This window comes from Petaurus breviceps, unplaced genomic scaffold (genome assembly GCF_028583685.1).
Source record: "Petaurus breviceps papuanus isolate PSGF00001 unplaced genomic scaffold, PetGlider_PUasm1.0 99, whole genome shotgun sequence".
NCBI classification, from domain to species: domain Eukaryota; kingdom Metazoa; phylum Chordata; class Mammalia; order Diprotodontia; family Petauridae; genus Petaurus; species Petaurus breviceps.
This window is the reverse complement of record NW_027187465.1, coordinates 15,567,751-15,585,929: the sequence shown is the minus strand read 5'-3', so window position 1 is coordinate 15,585,929 and position 18,179 is coordinate 15,567,751. Positions and strand designations below refer to the sequence as shown.

Below are 18,179 nucleotides of genomic sequence, written 5' to 3'. Positions count from 1 at the left end.
ATATAGATATAGATATATATTCACATACACATATATTACATGTTTATATATATATATATATATATATATATATATATATATATATATATATATATATATATATATATATAAACATGTAATATATGTGTATGTGAATATATATCTATATCTATATACATATACATATAGATATATAAAAGCTATTGTTGTTATCATCATTATTATTTTATCATTTGGCCAATTCTGATCTTTAAGGAGTTATTTTCTTCAGCTTTTTTTTTTCTGGCTCTTTTCCTAAGTTGTTAGTTCTTTCTTTCAATTTTCTTGGGTCACACTCATTTCTTTTCGCAGTTTTAACTCTTATTTGATTTTTTAGAACTTTTTGTTCTTTTTCCAATCTCTTATGTCAAGTCTTCAGGGGATTCTTTTGAGCTTGTGTCCAATCTGCATTTGTCTTTGAGACTTTACTTATGAATGTTTTCAAGTCATTATTTTCTAAGTTTACATCCTGAGCTTCCCTGTCCTCACAGAAGCTTTTAATGACCAGGTTCTTTTGTTGTCGTTGTTGTTTGTTGTTGTTTGCTCATTTCTCCAACCTATTTCTTGACTTTGGATTTTATGTTAGAGTTAGGCTCTGCTCTCCTCCATAGGGGTATGGCTGGCCTGAGCTTCTATATTTTATGATTCCCTGATGCTTCCACAACTCAGTAGAGGCCTTTAAGTTTTTGGTACTTCCAAAGTTGTGTGATACTGAAAGAGGTCTGGTTCCTGCCATCCTACTCTGGTCCTTACTCAGCTAGGGCCTCTGATCCCTCACAACCATAATTGCTCCTCACTGACTTGAAACTTCAACCCAGAACTGCATAATAAGCAGCACCCATCCTGCTCCAACACTAGTACAGGGATCTCCTGGGATCTGTTTCCAATCAAAGGTTAAGCCCACCACTGTCACCTCCTGGCTGCTGCCACTTCCACCAGCTAGCCTCCACCCAAGTGTTCACAAAGCTTACTTTCTGTCTTCCCACGCTACCCTGGACTAGAAAAATGACTCACTGTGACTTTCTAGGCTTTCCAAAAGTTTGGCTTATTATTTAAGTTGTTGTAGAAGGAATGTTTTGGGAGAGCTCAGCAAAAAAATGCTGGCTTCGCTGTGCCATCTGACTCTACCCCATCCATAGCTTCCTTTTCAATATAATGTGATCCATTTTAAAACCTGATGTCTCAGAAAGTGTGAGCATGAAAATGTCCCAGTGCCTTAGAGGTAGGAGAGACCTCAGCAGGTAGCTAGCTATACCTTCCACTATGTACTCAACAAGTGCTTATCCATCCTTTTCCTGAAAATCTTCAAGGGATGAGGAACTCACTATCTCCAGAGGCAACCCATTCCACTTTGGACTAATCCTCAGAAAGTTTGTCAAGACCTCTAGCTAATATTGACTTCTTGGTACTTTCCACCATTGTTCTGCCCTCTGGGGCCAAGAGGCGCAAGGCTCCTTCCCCATGATAGCCCTTCTAAGATTTGAAGAAACCTTCCCTATCCCCTCTGAGTCTTCTCTTCTTCAGGCTTTGTATTCCTAACTCCTTCACCTCACTCTTATATGGCATGGTCTTTCAAGACTTTTCATCATCCTGAAGGCCCTTTAATGAACAATGTAAATTCCTGGTGTGATATCTAAAGTTTTAGAGACATAGTTTCTGGGCAGTTAGTAATTTTATTAATAATTCTAGTATTGTCTAATAAAAGAGGTCAGTGGTACTCTCAAATATCAAAAACCTCATGGTGGGGGGCTCACAACTTATATACCCTTGGGAAGATAAGTGCTCCTGAGGGTGGCAATCAACTGTGATTGATTCACAATTAATGAGAAAATGAATATTATAATGAGAAGTGGGTTCATTCTAATGAAGGTCTTGGGATTATGTGACTTGAATCACCCAAATCTTGATCAAAGAGACATCAATGTACATGTCAAAGAGGGAATCTTCTACTACCCCAGACCTGTCTGACCAAACACAATGAACAGGAATTCACCAAATCTCTCATCCTGGATGAGTAAATTTTTCCCAGGATTTTCTACAATGGTTGATTACTGGATAAGGAAATAAAAAACCTGTTAATTCTAATTCAATAATTGACTATTAATACAAGAAAGAAATAATCATTTCTCTCACTAGTCAACTCTCTTTCTTCAACTTTCCTCTTTCTCATTTTTCTGCCATTTCTCATACAATGTTAAAATTCCTTTATTACCATCATCAATAACACTCATGCTTAAAGGAACATTGGCTAGACTCTTAAGGAATCTGAGCATTTGAAATGTTAATGTAAGCAGGTCAGATTGAATCTGAGCACCTTGGTGATGTCTGAGATGGATCTATTATACAGAAAGACTGTGGGAGGGATCCAGAGGCGATCTAGGGAGGATCTCCATGGGAGTGGCTAGTAGGCTAGAGGTCAAATTCCAGGAACCAAGAGAATGGGGTTTTGACAGGATCCAGGGTGGGAAGTAGCAGAAGGCCATCCAATCCATGGATAACAGACAGTGGCAGGCTAGGCTAGGTTAAGGGTAACAGAGAATTGGGCATAGCAATAATGAAAACCTTATAGCTTTAGGCAAATGCCAGATTAAGTGGGAAGATTCAAGGAGAGTTCAAGGAGGTTCCCAGAACCTGTACCCCATCAGTTACAACCATCTAGTTCTTAGTAGGAAGATTTTGAGAGTTGTTGGCCCCTCTTTAATCCGACCTGGTGATGATTCCCTCCCTATTTAACTAGATTGTTCCTCGGATGACAGACTGATAGTTGATATCATTCTGGTGAAAATTCTACATGCGGTTGGTTCAGCAGGGACATAAACTTTTGAGATAGCTTCACGTTGAAATAGTAGCATCCCCTGGAGGGAAAAGTGTGCAATCGCGCGCGCGCGCACACACACACACACACACACACACACACACTCCTAGAGGTGTAAGGTTTCCATCCCCTTGAAATGTGACCTGAATGCCTGGTCCCTTCACCTTTTGATTTTTCCTGGGCAGCAGGCAGCAGCCGGGTTAGGGCAGCAGGCAGGGGTTGCCTCTCCCTGACGGTAGTCTCTACTCCCATTAAGAGACTGCTTAAGTGCTTCTAGATGCTGATTAATGGTCTGTGAAGGGCTCTGAGCATCATTATCGTGGGTGCCCAAGCCCCCCTGACATTGCCCTTTGGGTCTTTAACAGTAATCATAATTTATGCCTCTGGTATGATAACAGGGCAAGTTCTATCTGGTGATTGAGGAGCTGAGCCAGCTGTTCCGGTCACTCGTTCCTATCCAGCTGTGGTACAAATACATCATGGGAGATGACCCCTCCAATAGCTATTTCCTAGGAGGGGTCCTCATCATCCTTTACAGCCTTTGCAAGGTAAGGTAGGTCAAGGGGAGGAGACTTCCCATAACAGTAGAAACAGATGGTTCTTCTCCAGCAAGGAAGGAGAGGGGAGATACCCCCACTGGATCATTACCATTATCTCTTGCCTATGAAGTGGACCATATGTATAGTGCCTATGAATCAAATTAGTCTAAATTAGCCCATGACACAGTGCACTCCATATTTTTGCTTAACCTCAGAGAGAAAAGCGTAGAGAGAAAAGAATGCTATTGATGGCCATACATGGTAGGGATTTCTGATTTGGATTTTTTTTTCTTAAACTACTATAAGATTATGGTCCATAAACTGGACCATTAATTTCATTAGCATAGGGAACTCTTCATGAAGAGTTTGGGTGGACCCAATGCAGGTCAGAACTTTCTGCGCAACTTAGAGTCTTAGAAAAATGCTCAGAGCACCCAGATGTTCAGTGATTTGCCAAGGGTCTCGTGGGTAATATGCGTAAGAGATACAACTTAAACCCCACTGCCCCTCACACTCTTTCATATAGTAACAGAGAACTGAGAGACATGATTTCTAGTCTCATTTCTGCTACTAGTTCACTTTATAACTTTGGGAAGTAGACATTACCTTTCTGAGTGTGTTTTCTCATCTGGAAAATGACAGAATTGGACTAGTTTAGATAATATCGTTAGGAGCCCTGAGGCAGGATTTTAATCCAGGCCTTCCAGATTCAAAATTCCTGCCTTCATGTAATTTACAGCACTTAAGAGATTACTAATGGGTTTACATCAATCATAGGATCCTCAGTTTAAAGAAAAAAGGGGCCTTAAGCTCCCTTATTTTACAGATGAGGAAACTGACTCCTAGAGATTTAAGTGATTGCACAAGGTCGCACAGGCTAGTAAATGTCTAAGAGAGGATTTGAACCTAAATCTTCTTAACTTCAAATCCCTGACCTCTTGGAGTTTCCAGCTCTCAAGAGACTACTATGTGGATTAAATCAATCAAGAGACAAGAAATAAGCATTAAGTAAGCACCTGTTGTATACTGGGTGCTAGAATTACAAAGATTAAAACAAAATAACCCCTGACTTCAAGAAGCTTAATGGGGGTGAAGGAGGAACAGCATCATGTACACAAGTGTGAAATACAGTACAAAGTCAGTATGAATGAGATGATGTGTATGGGAGCTCTTTGGGAAGCAGTGAGCACCAGCCACATGGGAGACATCACAGATGGAAATGACAGCTCTTTCCTGAAAATCTAGGGCCATCGTGGAACCTGTACACCTTGTGTGTTGGAAAGTTAGCATGATAGGATTACAGATGTGGCATTGGAAGGGCTCTCTTCTGCATTTTGAATCTTGCAAGGGTTCAAACGGAGTCTAATTCCCTGCCCCAGGGAAGGGAGGGTTCATCTCCTATGGGATGGAAAACCGTTGGTCATTACTCTCTCCTTTCAGTCATTTGACATCTGTGGCCGACTGGGCGGAGTAAGGAAGGCCCTGAAGCTTCTCTGCACCCCTCAGGTGAGTCACATTCAAACAAAGGCCCAAAATGAGTTGGGTGGCCAAGTGAAGGAGATCCAGGGGCTCCCTCCCTCACAGCTCCCCTAAGTTTATAAGGTTCAAGAAACACTGGTTGTTGGTCAGGGAAAGTTCCAGGTCTCTTGTCAGCATTTATGAAGTGCTTCCTAAGCTTGAGGAGCTGTGCTAAGCCCAAGGTATAGAAAATCAAAAGAGCTTATATTCTAGTGGAAGGAGGAAACTTGTCAGCTCCAGCTGGCAATGGGGGAGGAGAGTAAAGGGGGATGGAGGGAGGAGATACCACAAAGGAACAGCCAGCATCTGTTATATGCCTACTCTGAGCAAAGCATTCCTGGGGCAGGTACAAAGCTTTCACAAGGCACAGCCTCTGCCCTCAGGGAGCTTACAGTCCAAAGGAGGAGAAGATACAATATAGATGCTATCATATACAATATTACATGATGATGTAATCATATATTGTTACATGATAATGTAACATATATTTGAGAGTTACAAAACAGTATGCTGTGTGAAGTCTGTAGGGTTGGCTCAGACTCATCTTCCTGAGTTCAAATCCGGCCTCAGACACTTAGTAGTCACAATGTTGGGCAAGTCCCTAACTTAATCCTGTTTGCCTCAGTTCTCCATCAGTAAAATGGGCTGGAGAAGGAAATGGCAAGCCACTCCAGTATCTCTGCCAAGAAATGCCCAAGTGGGGGGTCACAAAGAGTCAGACATGACTGCAGTGACCACCAACATCAAATGTGAGGTCTGAGGGAGAAAGAGTTAACAATGAGAGGGAACAGAGGAGGTTTTCTGTAACTGTGGGCTTGGAAGGGATAGAGACTGGTAGGCAGCAAGGAAATCAACTATGAACCAGGTACCAAAGACAGACAAACATGGAACAGTTCCTGCCCTCAGGGAGGTCATGGTCTATCAGGATAAACAACACATTCACATATAAGTAAATTCAAAATATATACAAAATCATTTCAGGAATGGGATATGGCCAAGGGAGGGATCAGGAGAAGCTTCCTGGTACAGAGAGCACTGGAGCCCTGCTTTGAAGGAAGTTAGAAATTCTAAATGTTAGAGGTGAAGAGAGAGAACCTTTCAAATATGGGAGTTAACCCACCCAGAGGCTGGGAGATGAAGAGGGAGGGAACTCCATTCATTTACCAGCAGACATTTATTAAATGCTTACTTTATACCTCGAATCCAGGCCTGGAGAATAGTCTGTGTCACATGCCTGTGGACAGGATCCTATCTTTAACTGTGAAAACCAGACCTCTCTTTCCTCTTCTTCCCCATATAGAACTACGGAGTTCGGGCTACAAGCCAGCAATGCGTTGAGGCTGGTGAGATCTGTGCCATTTGCCAAGCTGAGTTCCGGGAGCCTCTGGCCCTGATGTGCCAGGTGAGTGAGGGTCCCCTGTTCCTCATCCTGGAGGGCCCAAGGGAGCTAAGGAATCTGAGATTTTCTGAGTTGGAAGAGACTTTGGGAGAAATCAAGTCCACCATACCTGACCAGGAATACCCTTTATACCTTCCCATAGACATGGCTGTTCAACCTCCACCTGGCCTCCAGTAAGGCAGAGCCCAAGTCAGCCTTACCTCCCAAGTCAGCCCATTCCGCTCTTGGCCAACATTATCTTATTAGGAAGTTTTTCCTGACATTATCGCTAAACTTGTCTCCTTGCAGCTTCCCTCCATGGCTCCTGGGTCTGCCCACTGGGGCCAAGCCTAACTAGTCTAATCCCTCTTCCATGTGACAGCCAGCCCTAGGAAGGGCTGTGTGAAGTCACAGCCCCTGGGGCCCTGGGTCACATGGAGGAGGAGGAGAAGGAGGCTGATGACTTTGCTCAGGCCCCATGAGGATGGCGGTCCAGATTACCAAACCCCAGAGCACCTGGGGAAGAGGAGAGCTGTGGTTAGGAGAGCGGGCTGTGGTCACAGGTCACATATTGCAGGAGCTGCTAAGCCTCTTAGCCATTCCCCAAGCGCAGCCTGCTTCTTGCCCATAAAAAAAGAATATAGACGTCCCCTCTTGCCTAGGGATCCCTCTCCATTTTAAAAGGCCCACAAGCAAATTGAATACTCTCTTCCAGGAGCCCTAGTAGATTAATTCAATAACCTACAGTTTATTTAATAAACACTTATTATGCACCTACTATGTACCAGGCACTCTAGTAGACACTAGGATACAAAGACAAAAAGACAACATTCCCTGTCCTCCAAAAGCAGCCATTCTGTTAAGGGAAGTGCAGTGAATATATACAGGGGCATGAGTGAAACCTTACACAAAGTAAATGTAAACTGATTTCTAGGGAGAGGGGATATCAAGATGGTCTTCCTTTAGGAGATGGTACTTGGATCCTAGATTTAGAGCCCAAAGGGGTCTCATGGGCCAACTAGTCCAACCCTGTCATTTTATAGATGGGGAAACTGAGGCAAACAAGGTGAAGTGACTTGCCAAGGGTCACCCAACTAGGAAGTGTCTGAGGCCAGATTTTAACTCAGTAAGATGAGTCTTCCTGACTCTAAGCCCCGGGGCTCTATCCACTGCACCACCTAGTCACCCTAGGGCATACCTATATACATGGAAATCATAGCTCCTTAAATATAAAATGTACGTCTTGTCTCCCTGTTAGAATATAAGTTCCTTAAGCTCCCTGAAAGAAGTGACCATTTTTTGTTTGTTTCCTTTGAATCTACAAAGCCTAACATCTCCAACCCATCTTCAGTTCCCCCTTTATGTGTTGTTTTCTCCTGCTAGAATGTAAGTTCCTAGAGGGCAGGGATTGCCTTACTGTTTGGGATTGTGTCCTTGCACATAGTAGGCTCCACATAAATACTTGATGACTAGTACAATGCCTGACACATACTAGGTGCTTTGCATGTGAATTTAGCATCATAGCCTAGTAGAAAGAGCCGTGGATTTGTAATCTGTAGACCTGGGTTCAGATTTTGATTCTGCCATTTACTTAACCCACATAAGTACACATCATCTCCATTTTCTTAGCCTCTGTTTCCTCTAGAAAATCAAAGAGTTGAACTAGATGTTCTATAGGGTCCATTCCAAATCTAGGACCCTATTTTTGCACCCTCACCCCCACAGCATCCAGCCTGGTGCTTTGCACACAGTAGGTACTTAATACATTTTCGATGGATGTGAAGAATGACTCCCATTGTGTGAACATGGGTGACTAGAAGGATGATGGTGCCCTTGATGGAAATGAGGAAGCCAGGAAGAGGGGCACCATGGGGTGGAAGGTAATAAATCATGTTTTGGACATATTGCAGTGGAAGCACCAAGGCCCGCAAGGCAGTCCTCCTCTCACTCTGCTCCTTGTCCCCACAGCATGTATTCTGTGAGGAGTGTCTCTGCCTTTGGTTTGACCGGGAGAGGACCTGCCCTCTCTGCCGCTCAGTTGCCGTGGAAACGCTGCGATGCTGGAAGGATGGCACCACCTCTGCCCATTTCCAGGTGTATTAGGTCAAAAGACTCTCATGGTGGAAGAGTGGAAGGCCCCAGGGGACCAGAGACATCTCCATCACCCATCAGTCTCATTGAGTTGGTTTGTCCCCACCATGGTGTCCTGTCCTCAGCCACACTCTGGGAAGGCCAGGCTGGTGAACAGTTGCTAGTATGAGTCTCCTCTTTGGGGCTTTGTTCACCCTGGATCCAGAACTGAGTAACTCATTCCCTTCTCCATCCTCCCCTTCCTCCTCCCCCATAGGCTTCTCCCCCATCCCCTGACCCTGACAATGTCCTCATCCCTTTTCAACCAGGTCCCCTAACTCAACCCTGAAGAATCTGACATAGTTCCATTAAATGCCCGTCTTCTAGCCTTTCTCACCCCTCAGTAAGTGGTAGATAATCTTGGTCCCCCAGCTGTAGCACCCTCAGCGAGGTGGTATGGTGACTTGGAGTCAGGAAGAACTGAGTTTGAATGCTCTCTCAACAGACTCTAACTGTATAACCCTGGCTAAGTCGATTAGCAGCTAGCATGTAACCTCTCTGAGCCTCAAGTTTCCAGTTCTGTAAGATGGGGATAATACCATCTACCTTACAGGGCTGTTGTGAGTATGAAATGACACAACATGGGAACTCGGCAAATCGTAGAACTCTATGTAAATGATTCTGTTTGTAACTAGTTGTATTATAGTGACTTGCCTCCTGGATAGGGTTGATTGATGGTTTGGGCTATCTGGGTCACTGAGAAGATGAGCAAAGAGGGACACAAATGTTGGGAACTAAGGATTTTCATGAAAAGAAACCACTCCCTTCCCCTCCTGCCCTGCTCAGTGAATTGGGTGTGCACCTACTCCATACTAGGCATTGTCCTAAGTGCTGGTGGTGGTGGCGTCCACCTAACTGGAGGCCTCCAAGAAGGTGCTGGATGGCCTTTCTGTCAGAGAATTCTGTAGTATGGATTCCCATGTAGGTCGAAGTTGAAGTAGATGGCCTTGGGGGCCCTTTCCACCTCTGAGATCCTAAAAATGTAGTGATTCTAAGAAACTCTAGCAAGCCCAGTGGTTTACAGGCTAAGAGGGATAACTATATTCAGGAACGGGGTGGGCAACCTGTCGCCTGGATGTAGATGGCTCTCAAACCCTCTTCCGACACATACAACCGTGTGTTCCCTTTCTCACAAACCTCCTTTCTCTTCCCATCCTCATTCTTCCTCTCCTGTTCCTTCCTCCCATAACTGCCTCCTACTCATATGTGCACCACCTCGTACCCGTATCATTGATACACTTCTATTGGAACATGTCACTTCCCCATTAGAGCGTGAACTTCTTGAGGACTGGATTTTTGTATTCCCAACACTTGACTGTTGACTGACTGACCATTCCCCTTGCCTGTGCCTGCTAGGGCCATCCATAGGCATTACTTCATTCTCCTGATGGCCCTGAAGGCCAAAGAGATAGCGCATATTCTGGATTTATACATCCTCTGGGATGTGGGGTTATGGCACTGGGTGCAGTCATACTTGGGTTTCTCTAACTTACACCATGAGGCATCATTAATTTATTTTCTACTCTTTGTTTGAGAGAGATCCTGGCACAGTAAACAGAGGATAAGCCTTAGAATCAGGAAGGTCTGGGTTCAAGTTCAGCTCTGATAGATACTTGATTTATGGCCATATGTAAGTCAGATCATATCTCATGGCTTCCATTCTGTAAGCCTGTAAATTGCAAGAACTTTGCCAGTGTACATCAGTGCAGGAAATTTCCACTCTGGGTATTCTCTATTTCCATGATGCAATGGGTCCAACCAAGTAAAACCCTTCCTTCCAGCTTCTTCCCCAACCAACCTAGGACCAGAAGATCAAAGATCTCAGGCTAGAAGCGGCTTCAGATGCCATCTAATCCAACCCCTCATTTTAAAGATGAGGAGACTGAGGTCCAAGCTGTGAATTTGAACCCAGGTCCTCAGACTCCAAATCTAGCTCTTTCTGCTACCTGTATCAAGCTGTTTATTCTGCAGAGAGATCTATGAAAGAAAACATGTAGACCCCCGCCATTTCCATTTTTTTTTTTGGCTTTTTGGAGGAGGGAAGGTAGGGCAATTGGGGTTAAGCAATTTGCCCAAGGTCACAGGGCTAGTTTGTGTGTGTGTGTGTGTGTGTGTGTGTGTTAAGTGTCTGAGGCTGGATTTGAACTCAGGTCCTCCGACTGCAGGGCTAGTGCTCTATTCACTGCACCACCTAGCTGCCCCCCCCCATTTCCATTTTCAATATTATTTTATTTTTATTGATTTGCTGTTTGGTCGTTTTTCAGTTGTGTCCAATTCTGTTACCCCATTTGGGGTTTTCTTGGCAAAGATACTGGACTGGTTTGCCATTTCCTTCTCCAGCTCATTTTACAGATGAGGAAACTAAGGCAAACAGGGTGAAGTGACTTGCCCAGGGTCACATAGCTAGGAAGTGTCTGAGAACTCCAGTCATTCTGACTCCAGGCCCAGCACTCTATACACTACACCACCTACCTGTTCCATTTTTATTGTTAGATTTTGTTATGGCATCACCTTCATTTCTGAATATATCCCTCTTCCTCTGCTAGCCAGAAAATCAGATCAGCAAAAAACAACTAATTAATGCAGCATATAAACTATTTCACACACACACACACACACACACACACACACACACACACACACACACCCTCTCCCCATTGGCAAAGAGGGGAAAGAGAGGCATTTTCTCCACTCTTCTCCAGGGTCAAGCTTGATCATTATAATTACACAGCATTCCACTTGTTTTGTTTTGGGGGATTTTTCTTTTGGCCTTTCTCACATTTCCCTTTGCATAGCGACCATGAAAGCCCCAGGAATCCTCTGTCTATCCCTCTGTGGTCTCTTATACACCAACCATCTTGCTCTCAGCCTGGGCCTTCGCACCACTCTCTGATGCCAGAGCTCAGGAAGTGTGTAGCTTTTCTGAGAAGGTGGGGGAGGGAGAGCAGCCTGTCCTGTTATTAAGCTGATTATCCCACAGTCCTCAGGAGTGAGGCCGACTTGCTGTCACTAAGCCCCCAGATGGGATTATCGGAGTGCTTCCATCCCAACAGCCATGGGGCATTTCTTGGGGCATGGAGAGAGCTGGGACCTTCTCCATCACTCAACAATTTTGGCGTTTTCCCGGCTCCCAGTGAGAGATCACCTTCCAGGGCAGCATGGCGTCTTTCATGCTCTGTTACTATGGAAATAGCTATGATGTTCAAATCCCACTTGCTCAGATAAACAGGCAGGAAGGAGGTCACCTGAGGGAGATGCTGCTATATGTATGTATCTTCTTCGCTTCTCTTTCTATTAGCCTTAAGGAAGAAAACCAAAGGCAAGCAGCGGGAGGCCCGGCAACTGGTTTATCATGAAAATTTCTCTGCATGCAGACACAGCAGAGGCATGATAAATTAGAGCCTGAGAAGGCTTATTAGCAGAGGCCGTGTGTGATCTAGCAGAGAAAGTTGTTTTTGGAGGTATCAGGAGACCCCAGATTGGGTTTCTACTCCTCTCACCCAATCCATGATCTTGTAGAAGGCCTGAGGCACTCTCTGTGCTGGCAGACTGAAGCATATGGAAAGGAAGAGCCCAGGACAGAATGCAACCCTTCCTAGACGGGCAGAGGGGAATTCTGGTGAATGGACATAGCCTGGGTTTTGGGAGAAATCTCCCACGCCTCTAGGGTTGGCTTTCTGGATTTTTCCCAATGATTAGCCCAGTTCTCTGAACTGGTTTACTGGATCAAACATCATGGTCCAGAGGATCTGATTGCCCAAAACACAGCCACTGGAGAGTTCCCAGAAGGGCACACTGTTGATCCCTACCTGAGAAGAGCTGGAGGGAACCTGAGAAGACATTCGGTCCAACCCCTTCATTTTGCAGAAAGGGAAACTGAGACCCAGACCTTAGGACCACAAAGCCAGAGCTGAAGGGACTTCAGAGGCTTAGTTCAACCCTCCCTGTTTTATAGAAAAGGAAACAAACCCAGGGAGCTTCTTCAGGGTCTCCAGAGGTAGGATCTGAACCCAGATGCTCTGGCTGCAATATCTGGTGCCCTTTCCACTATAGCATGCTGGCTCCTTTAGTTCAAAATGAAGGTTTTACAGATCTCTAGATAGATTTTGAACTGGAAGTGACCTCAGAGGCCACTGAGTCCAGTCCCCTCATTTTTCAAAAAGGAAACTGAGGCCCAGGAAGGCTAAAGTGATTTTCCTGTGGTCATGAAGCTAATTGAGGAGCATAGGTGAGATTTGAACCCTGCTCCCCCAGCTACAAATTCAGCATTCTTTCCAGTAGATCACTCTGTGGCATGGAACATGGCAAGAACTCCCATGAACATAGTACTTTTTTTTCCTATATATGCAAGTTTGCAAAATGCAATCCTTCCCACCTCTCATGGAGTGTATTGGGCAAGTCTAATTATCCTAATTTTGCATGTAAGACTTGGGGCCTGTGGAGTTGACATGACTTTTCTAAGGACACATAGCATAGTGGAGGGGAATTCTAGGCTCTTAGATCTAGAACTGCATAGAACTTCAGAGACCATTGTCTGCCCCCTCCCCAATTTTATAGATAAAGAAAATAAGGCACAAAGATTAAGTCACTTGCCCAGGATTCCACGGCTAAGTAGTACATGTTACCACACCAAATAGTACCTTAGTAAATATTAAAGGCCAGACTTTAACCCAGCTCTTCGTGTCTACAAAGCTGGCTTTCTGTCCAACACCATGCTGCCTCTTTGAGACCTGGGGAATCCAGGCAGGTGTCCTTGGAGGATGATAGAGATGAGAATTAGGCATGTGGCACAGCATTGCCAAACTAACCTTGCCCAGTGGCAGGTCTTGGGCACATGGCATATCCCGGGCACTTCCAACAGTGACCTTTCAGTGGGGGCGTCTCTTTGACTCCACTAGGCCCTCTCCAAACATCTGGCAACAGCTGTTACTGTGGCACAGTTAATAAAGCCCTGGGTTAAAATCCCGAGTCTGCCACTGACTAGCTGTGTGACCTTGGACCAAGCACAACCTCTTTGACAGAGGGGGCAGCCAGTTGGCAAAGATGACCAATGATGGAAATCCTCAGTGCTGGAGGGCTTGTCCAAAGATGGGCATTTTAGTGCCCTATGAATGGAGCTATAAATTGTTCTCTTCATTCTAGAAAGCAGTTTGGACGTATGGGAGGTAGGGAATACAATGTGTAGACCCTTTGATCCAGAGATCCTACTGCTAGGAATATGCCTCAAGGGGGTCAAAGATAAAATAATGGTCATCTAGACACCAAAATATTTATAACAGCACTTTTGGCAGTGGCAGAGAAGTGGAAACAAATCATTATTGCCCATCAATCAGGGAATAGCTTGATGGTCCATGAATGTAATGGAATATTATTGTGCTACAAGAAACAATGAATATTATGGAAACAGAAAGCATGGGGAGACCCACGTGCACTGGTACAAAGTTGTTAGTAGACCAGGAAAATGAGATACACAGTGACTACAATTCAGAGGTAAAGAATAACAAAACAGCGTTCACTGAATATTTGAAATTATAGTGACAGGCTGGTCTTGAGATAGGAGAAGCCTCCTTCTCTTCTTCGTAAAGGTGGGTGACTTGGCCTGGAACACCTCACACACAAATGTCAGACTTTTTCGATGAACTGGTTAGTTTCCCTGCCACCACCACCTTCCCCGCCTTTAATTTTATTACAAGGGATGGCTTTCTGGTAGGAGGGAAAAGTGGGATACTCTGGAAGACGTAGGTACTATTAAAATCAATTAAAATTTACTTTAAAAAAAAGAAACAGGAAGAATCCAGGGAAACATGGGAAGACTTATATGAACTGATGCAAAGCAGAACCAGAGAAATTTGATATACATTGACTGCAACAATGTAAATGGAAAGAATAATAACAACAAATTGGAACTGGATACTATTAAATGATTCCAAGCATGCATGGCCCCAAAGAAGAGAGAGATATGAGAAGCCACCTCCCTCCCTTTTTGGAAGAGGTGGAGGACTATGGGTATGGAAAACTGTATATAATGTCAGTGTTTTTTCAATGTGTTCCTTAGTTTTGCTGACTTGCTTTTCCACTCTTTTTAAAAATTCTTTATTACAAGAAATGGCCCTCAGAAAGGGAGGAGGGATACATTGGTAAATGCAGTTGATAAAAATTTATTTTTTTAAAAAAAGAGAGGAAGGAAGAAAACAAGCATTTTTAAAATGCCAATTTCCTTCCAGGTACTTTATAACTATCTCATTCGATCCTTTAAACAACCCTGGGAAGTTTTGTTGTTATTCAGTCATTTTTTAGTCATGTCCAACTCTTTGTGATTCCATTTGGGGTTTTCTTGGCAAAGATACTGGAGTGATTTGCCATTTCCTTCTCCAGCTCATTTTACAGATGAGGAAACTGAGGCAAACAGGGTTAGGTGACACCCAGGGTCCCACAACTGAAGCTGGATTTGAACTCTGATCTTCCTGACTCCCAGTCTAGCACCCCATCCATTGTACCACCTAGGGGTCTTCCCAGCTCAATTGTCAATGATTTACTACCCCTGAGCCCCAAAGAGGGCCATGGATTAGCCTGGAATCAGTGAGGAAGAAAGGAAATGTGTGCCTCTTTCCCGTCACAGCTAGGCTAGGGCACTGTGGGGGTGAAAATAGGATAGCAATCTGCTCCTGTTTGCATGCTCATTAACATGTTAATTGAATGAATCGCCTACATTCGCTGGTATGATCTCTGTGCATTTGAATTAGACTGCTTGGAATGAGGACCTGAGAGCAGCGGGCAGAAGATTCTTTCTCCTCCATCTCACTGGATAGGAAGGTTTATTTAGTCTTTCACTAAAAAAATGAGATAATCATATTTGTACTTTCCATTTTTATAGCATTTTAAGGCTCACAAAACACTTTCCTCACAATACCCCCTGGAAAGTAGAGAGTACAAATATTATTCCTAGTTTATAGATGAGGAAACTGAAGAAAGTCTGACCCAAGGTTACACTTTGAGTGATTGAATGAATCTTCACTCTGAAGCAGAAAGAGATCTCAAAGGCTAGTTTAACTCCATTTTATTTATGAATGAAAAAACGGAGGGCCAAGGAAATGCAGTGACTTGCCCAGGGTCACACAGCTTCAGAAGTAGGATTTGAATGGTCTCCCCTCCCAAATCTAGCACTCATGACTCAGGAGCACCAGGAGGGCCTTTGTTGACTCTTCCTATCCAGTCTCTTGTGTAGATTGAACCCTGTGGATCAGGTCTCCAGGCCTCAAAACAGGGACGAAAATCCTGAGGGAGTAGCCCCTTCCCACTGCTCAGACGCCACCCACCTCTGCAGCCCTCAGATGAGAAAAATGAAAAGATTCACCAAGGCCTTGGGCTAGGGAGCACATTGAATTTTTTAATAAAGTCATTATAAATATGTACAAAGTGTTTTCAAGGTATGAAATCGTTCTTACAAAAGATAGCACAGCAAACTTGTCATATCAGAAACCAGAAGGGTGTGTTCTTAAGCTTGTCACATCCCCATAAAGGGCAAGCGACACATGGGGAGCCACCAGGCCACACTGTAAAAGCCACTACAGAAACATTCTGTGCCCAACTCCAGGACTCCCCCATCACAAGAGTTCTCCACCTTATTCATGCTGTGGAACCCCTGGACAGTCTGGTGAAGCCTCGAGGCCCCCTCTCAGAAACACATTTTTTAATTCATAAAATACATAGGATTACAAAGGAAATAAGTTATATTGAAATAAAAATGTCATTTTCCCCCTCCCCCATCCAAGTTCATGGGCCCTCTGAAATCTGTCCCAGGACCCCTTGGGGAGTCTGTGGACCCCAAGTTAAGAAACCTCTCCCTAATTAAATTCATTCCTCAAAAGCAAGGCTTTTAGTGAAACAAAAAGGCAGGGGAGAGGGGGACAAACAGAAGGAATGGGCTTGGGAGGGACTTTGGATATGGGAGCAGATGGGAGCCAGAAATATTTTCCCAGTACCCAATGCCCTGGAATGACAGAAAGCTGGTGACAAATTAAATGCTGCTCCTTGGATCATCTGGTTTTTTGACTGCAAGGGACCTTGGGAATCAACAAGACCAACCTCCTCATTTTACACAGGAGGAAACTAAGCCTGGAAAGGGCATATGACTTGCCCAAGCTAGTACATACTAGTAGTCTGTATTAGAACTAGAATTCAAACTAGGGCCTCTTGTCACCAAAGTTAGTGTCCCTTCCATGCTGCTTCTGGGGACTGAGACCCAGAACAGATAATAAATAAAATGAAAAGTGACCGTAACATAAAGGCATGGGATGGGTTAAAAAGCCAAAGGATACCATCCCCAGCCTTGTCTGTTTGGAACAATACATCCTTTTAAATGGAACCATGGATGGTTCTCTTAGCCCTGGTCCAGTCACATGGCCATTCATCAAGGTGGAACTTTCAGTGACTTTGAACCATGAAGTCGTGGGATGGCAAACCACCTTGTTCTACTAGGAAGTGCCCACATCTCACTGTTCTGACTAATCCCTAGTCGACCCTCAGCCAAGGTTTCCCCCAAACCATGAATGATATACAGATCTCTATTATATACTTAAAATTCAATATGGAAGAAACCCTCTGGCTACCCCCTAAATAGTCCCTACACAGTGTCTCAATAGATTTTTAATCAGGAATGACTTCCTTTCATATATGTCTAACCTAAGGCTAGAGTCAAGTGAGGCCACTTGTGTTATGGTAAAGACTGAAAGTCTCCAGTGGACTGACAGTAATGTGAGGTACAGAAAGGAGAAGCATACAATTTCAAACCCTACCTTTAAAGAAGGCAAATGCTTGGTAGGTTTCATCATAAGATAATAGGATCTGGGATCAGAAGGGACCTAATTGAACCCCCATATTTTTTCTTGAGTAGATGAGGAAATTGGGGTCCAGAAAGGTCAACTAAGATCACACAGGTTGTAAGCAGCTAGGACAAGATTTGAACACAAGTCCTCTATCTTGCACTACTCATCTAGAAATCTTTTGTTATTTTTCTTTTAAATGATTCTTTTGTTTCTGCTCACTTTCTCTGCTTATGGCTAACCTGAAGACCACAAAACCATGTGGGGATCCAGGTATGAACCTTCCCTCAACTCTCAGCTCAGGCAGATCTCAATAAACAGGCGATTTCTTGACAATATTCTGCAGCTGATAAAAAGTCACTGGGCTCCTTCCGTATGTTCAGTAAATATTCAAGGATGTTAAAAGTTGTTCCAGCTGATTACCTCCAACTTCAAGGGGTGGGGGGAGAAGGATATTATTTGCTTAGGAGGGAGGGGTTGTTGATAGGGAATCATAAAGTCCCAGGGGCGCCCCTGACCCCAAGGTCCCCACCCATTTTCTAGAGCATTGTTTTTGGGTTTTGGTGTTTTTTGGTTTTTTTTTTTTTTAGAAATGAGCCCAAGCCGTTCTTCCCTGGAAGCCAGCACCTAGACGATGATCTCAGAACCCGCCCCCCTCTGCTGTACCAAGGCAGTCTGCTGAAATCCAAGATGAGGTCTTTCTTTATTTTAAGCCCTGCCTGACTGCCTGCCTCCATCCCTCCCTCCCTTCCTCCCTCCCTCCCTCTCTCCATCTCCTTTGAGGCTCTGCAGTGAAGCTCTTCAAAATCAATGACTTCTTAGCGTCTGGAGAACAGGGGGAAAGAGGGAGAGTGAAAGAAAGATAGGGAAGAACCTGAGAGATGGAACTCACAGTCAAAAAATACAGACAATAACCAAAGAGCCCAGCTATATATATCATGCAATCTCCATAACGCAGT

The 18,179-nt window shown here is 44.2% G+C and overlaps 1 protein-coding gene across 2 annotated transcripts in view; it reads left to right on the top strand.

The window, feature by feature from the left end:
- The window catches only part of RNFT2 (ring finger protein, transmembrane 2), a 95,211-nt gene extending 77,473 nt beyond the window's left edge, over positions 1–17,738 (top strand). For both annotated transcript variants that reach the window (XM_069081690.1, XM_069081691.1), the window contains exons 8-11: positions 3,232–3,381; positions 4,813–4,878; positions 6,191–6,292; positions 8,237–17,738. In XM_069081690.1, the coding sequence (XP_068937791.1) occupies positions 3,232–3,381; positions 4,813–4,878; positions 6,191–6,292; positions 8,237–8,371 (453 nt within the window). In that variant the 3' untranslated portion in view covers positions 8,372–17,738. The remainder of the gene's footprint in view (positions 1–3,231; positions 3,382–4,812; positions 4,879–6,190; positions 6,293–8,236) is intronic.
- The last annotated feature ends 441 nt before the right edge of the window (positions 17,739–18,179 follow it).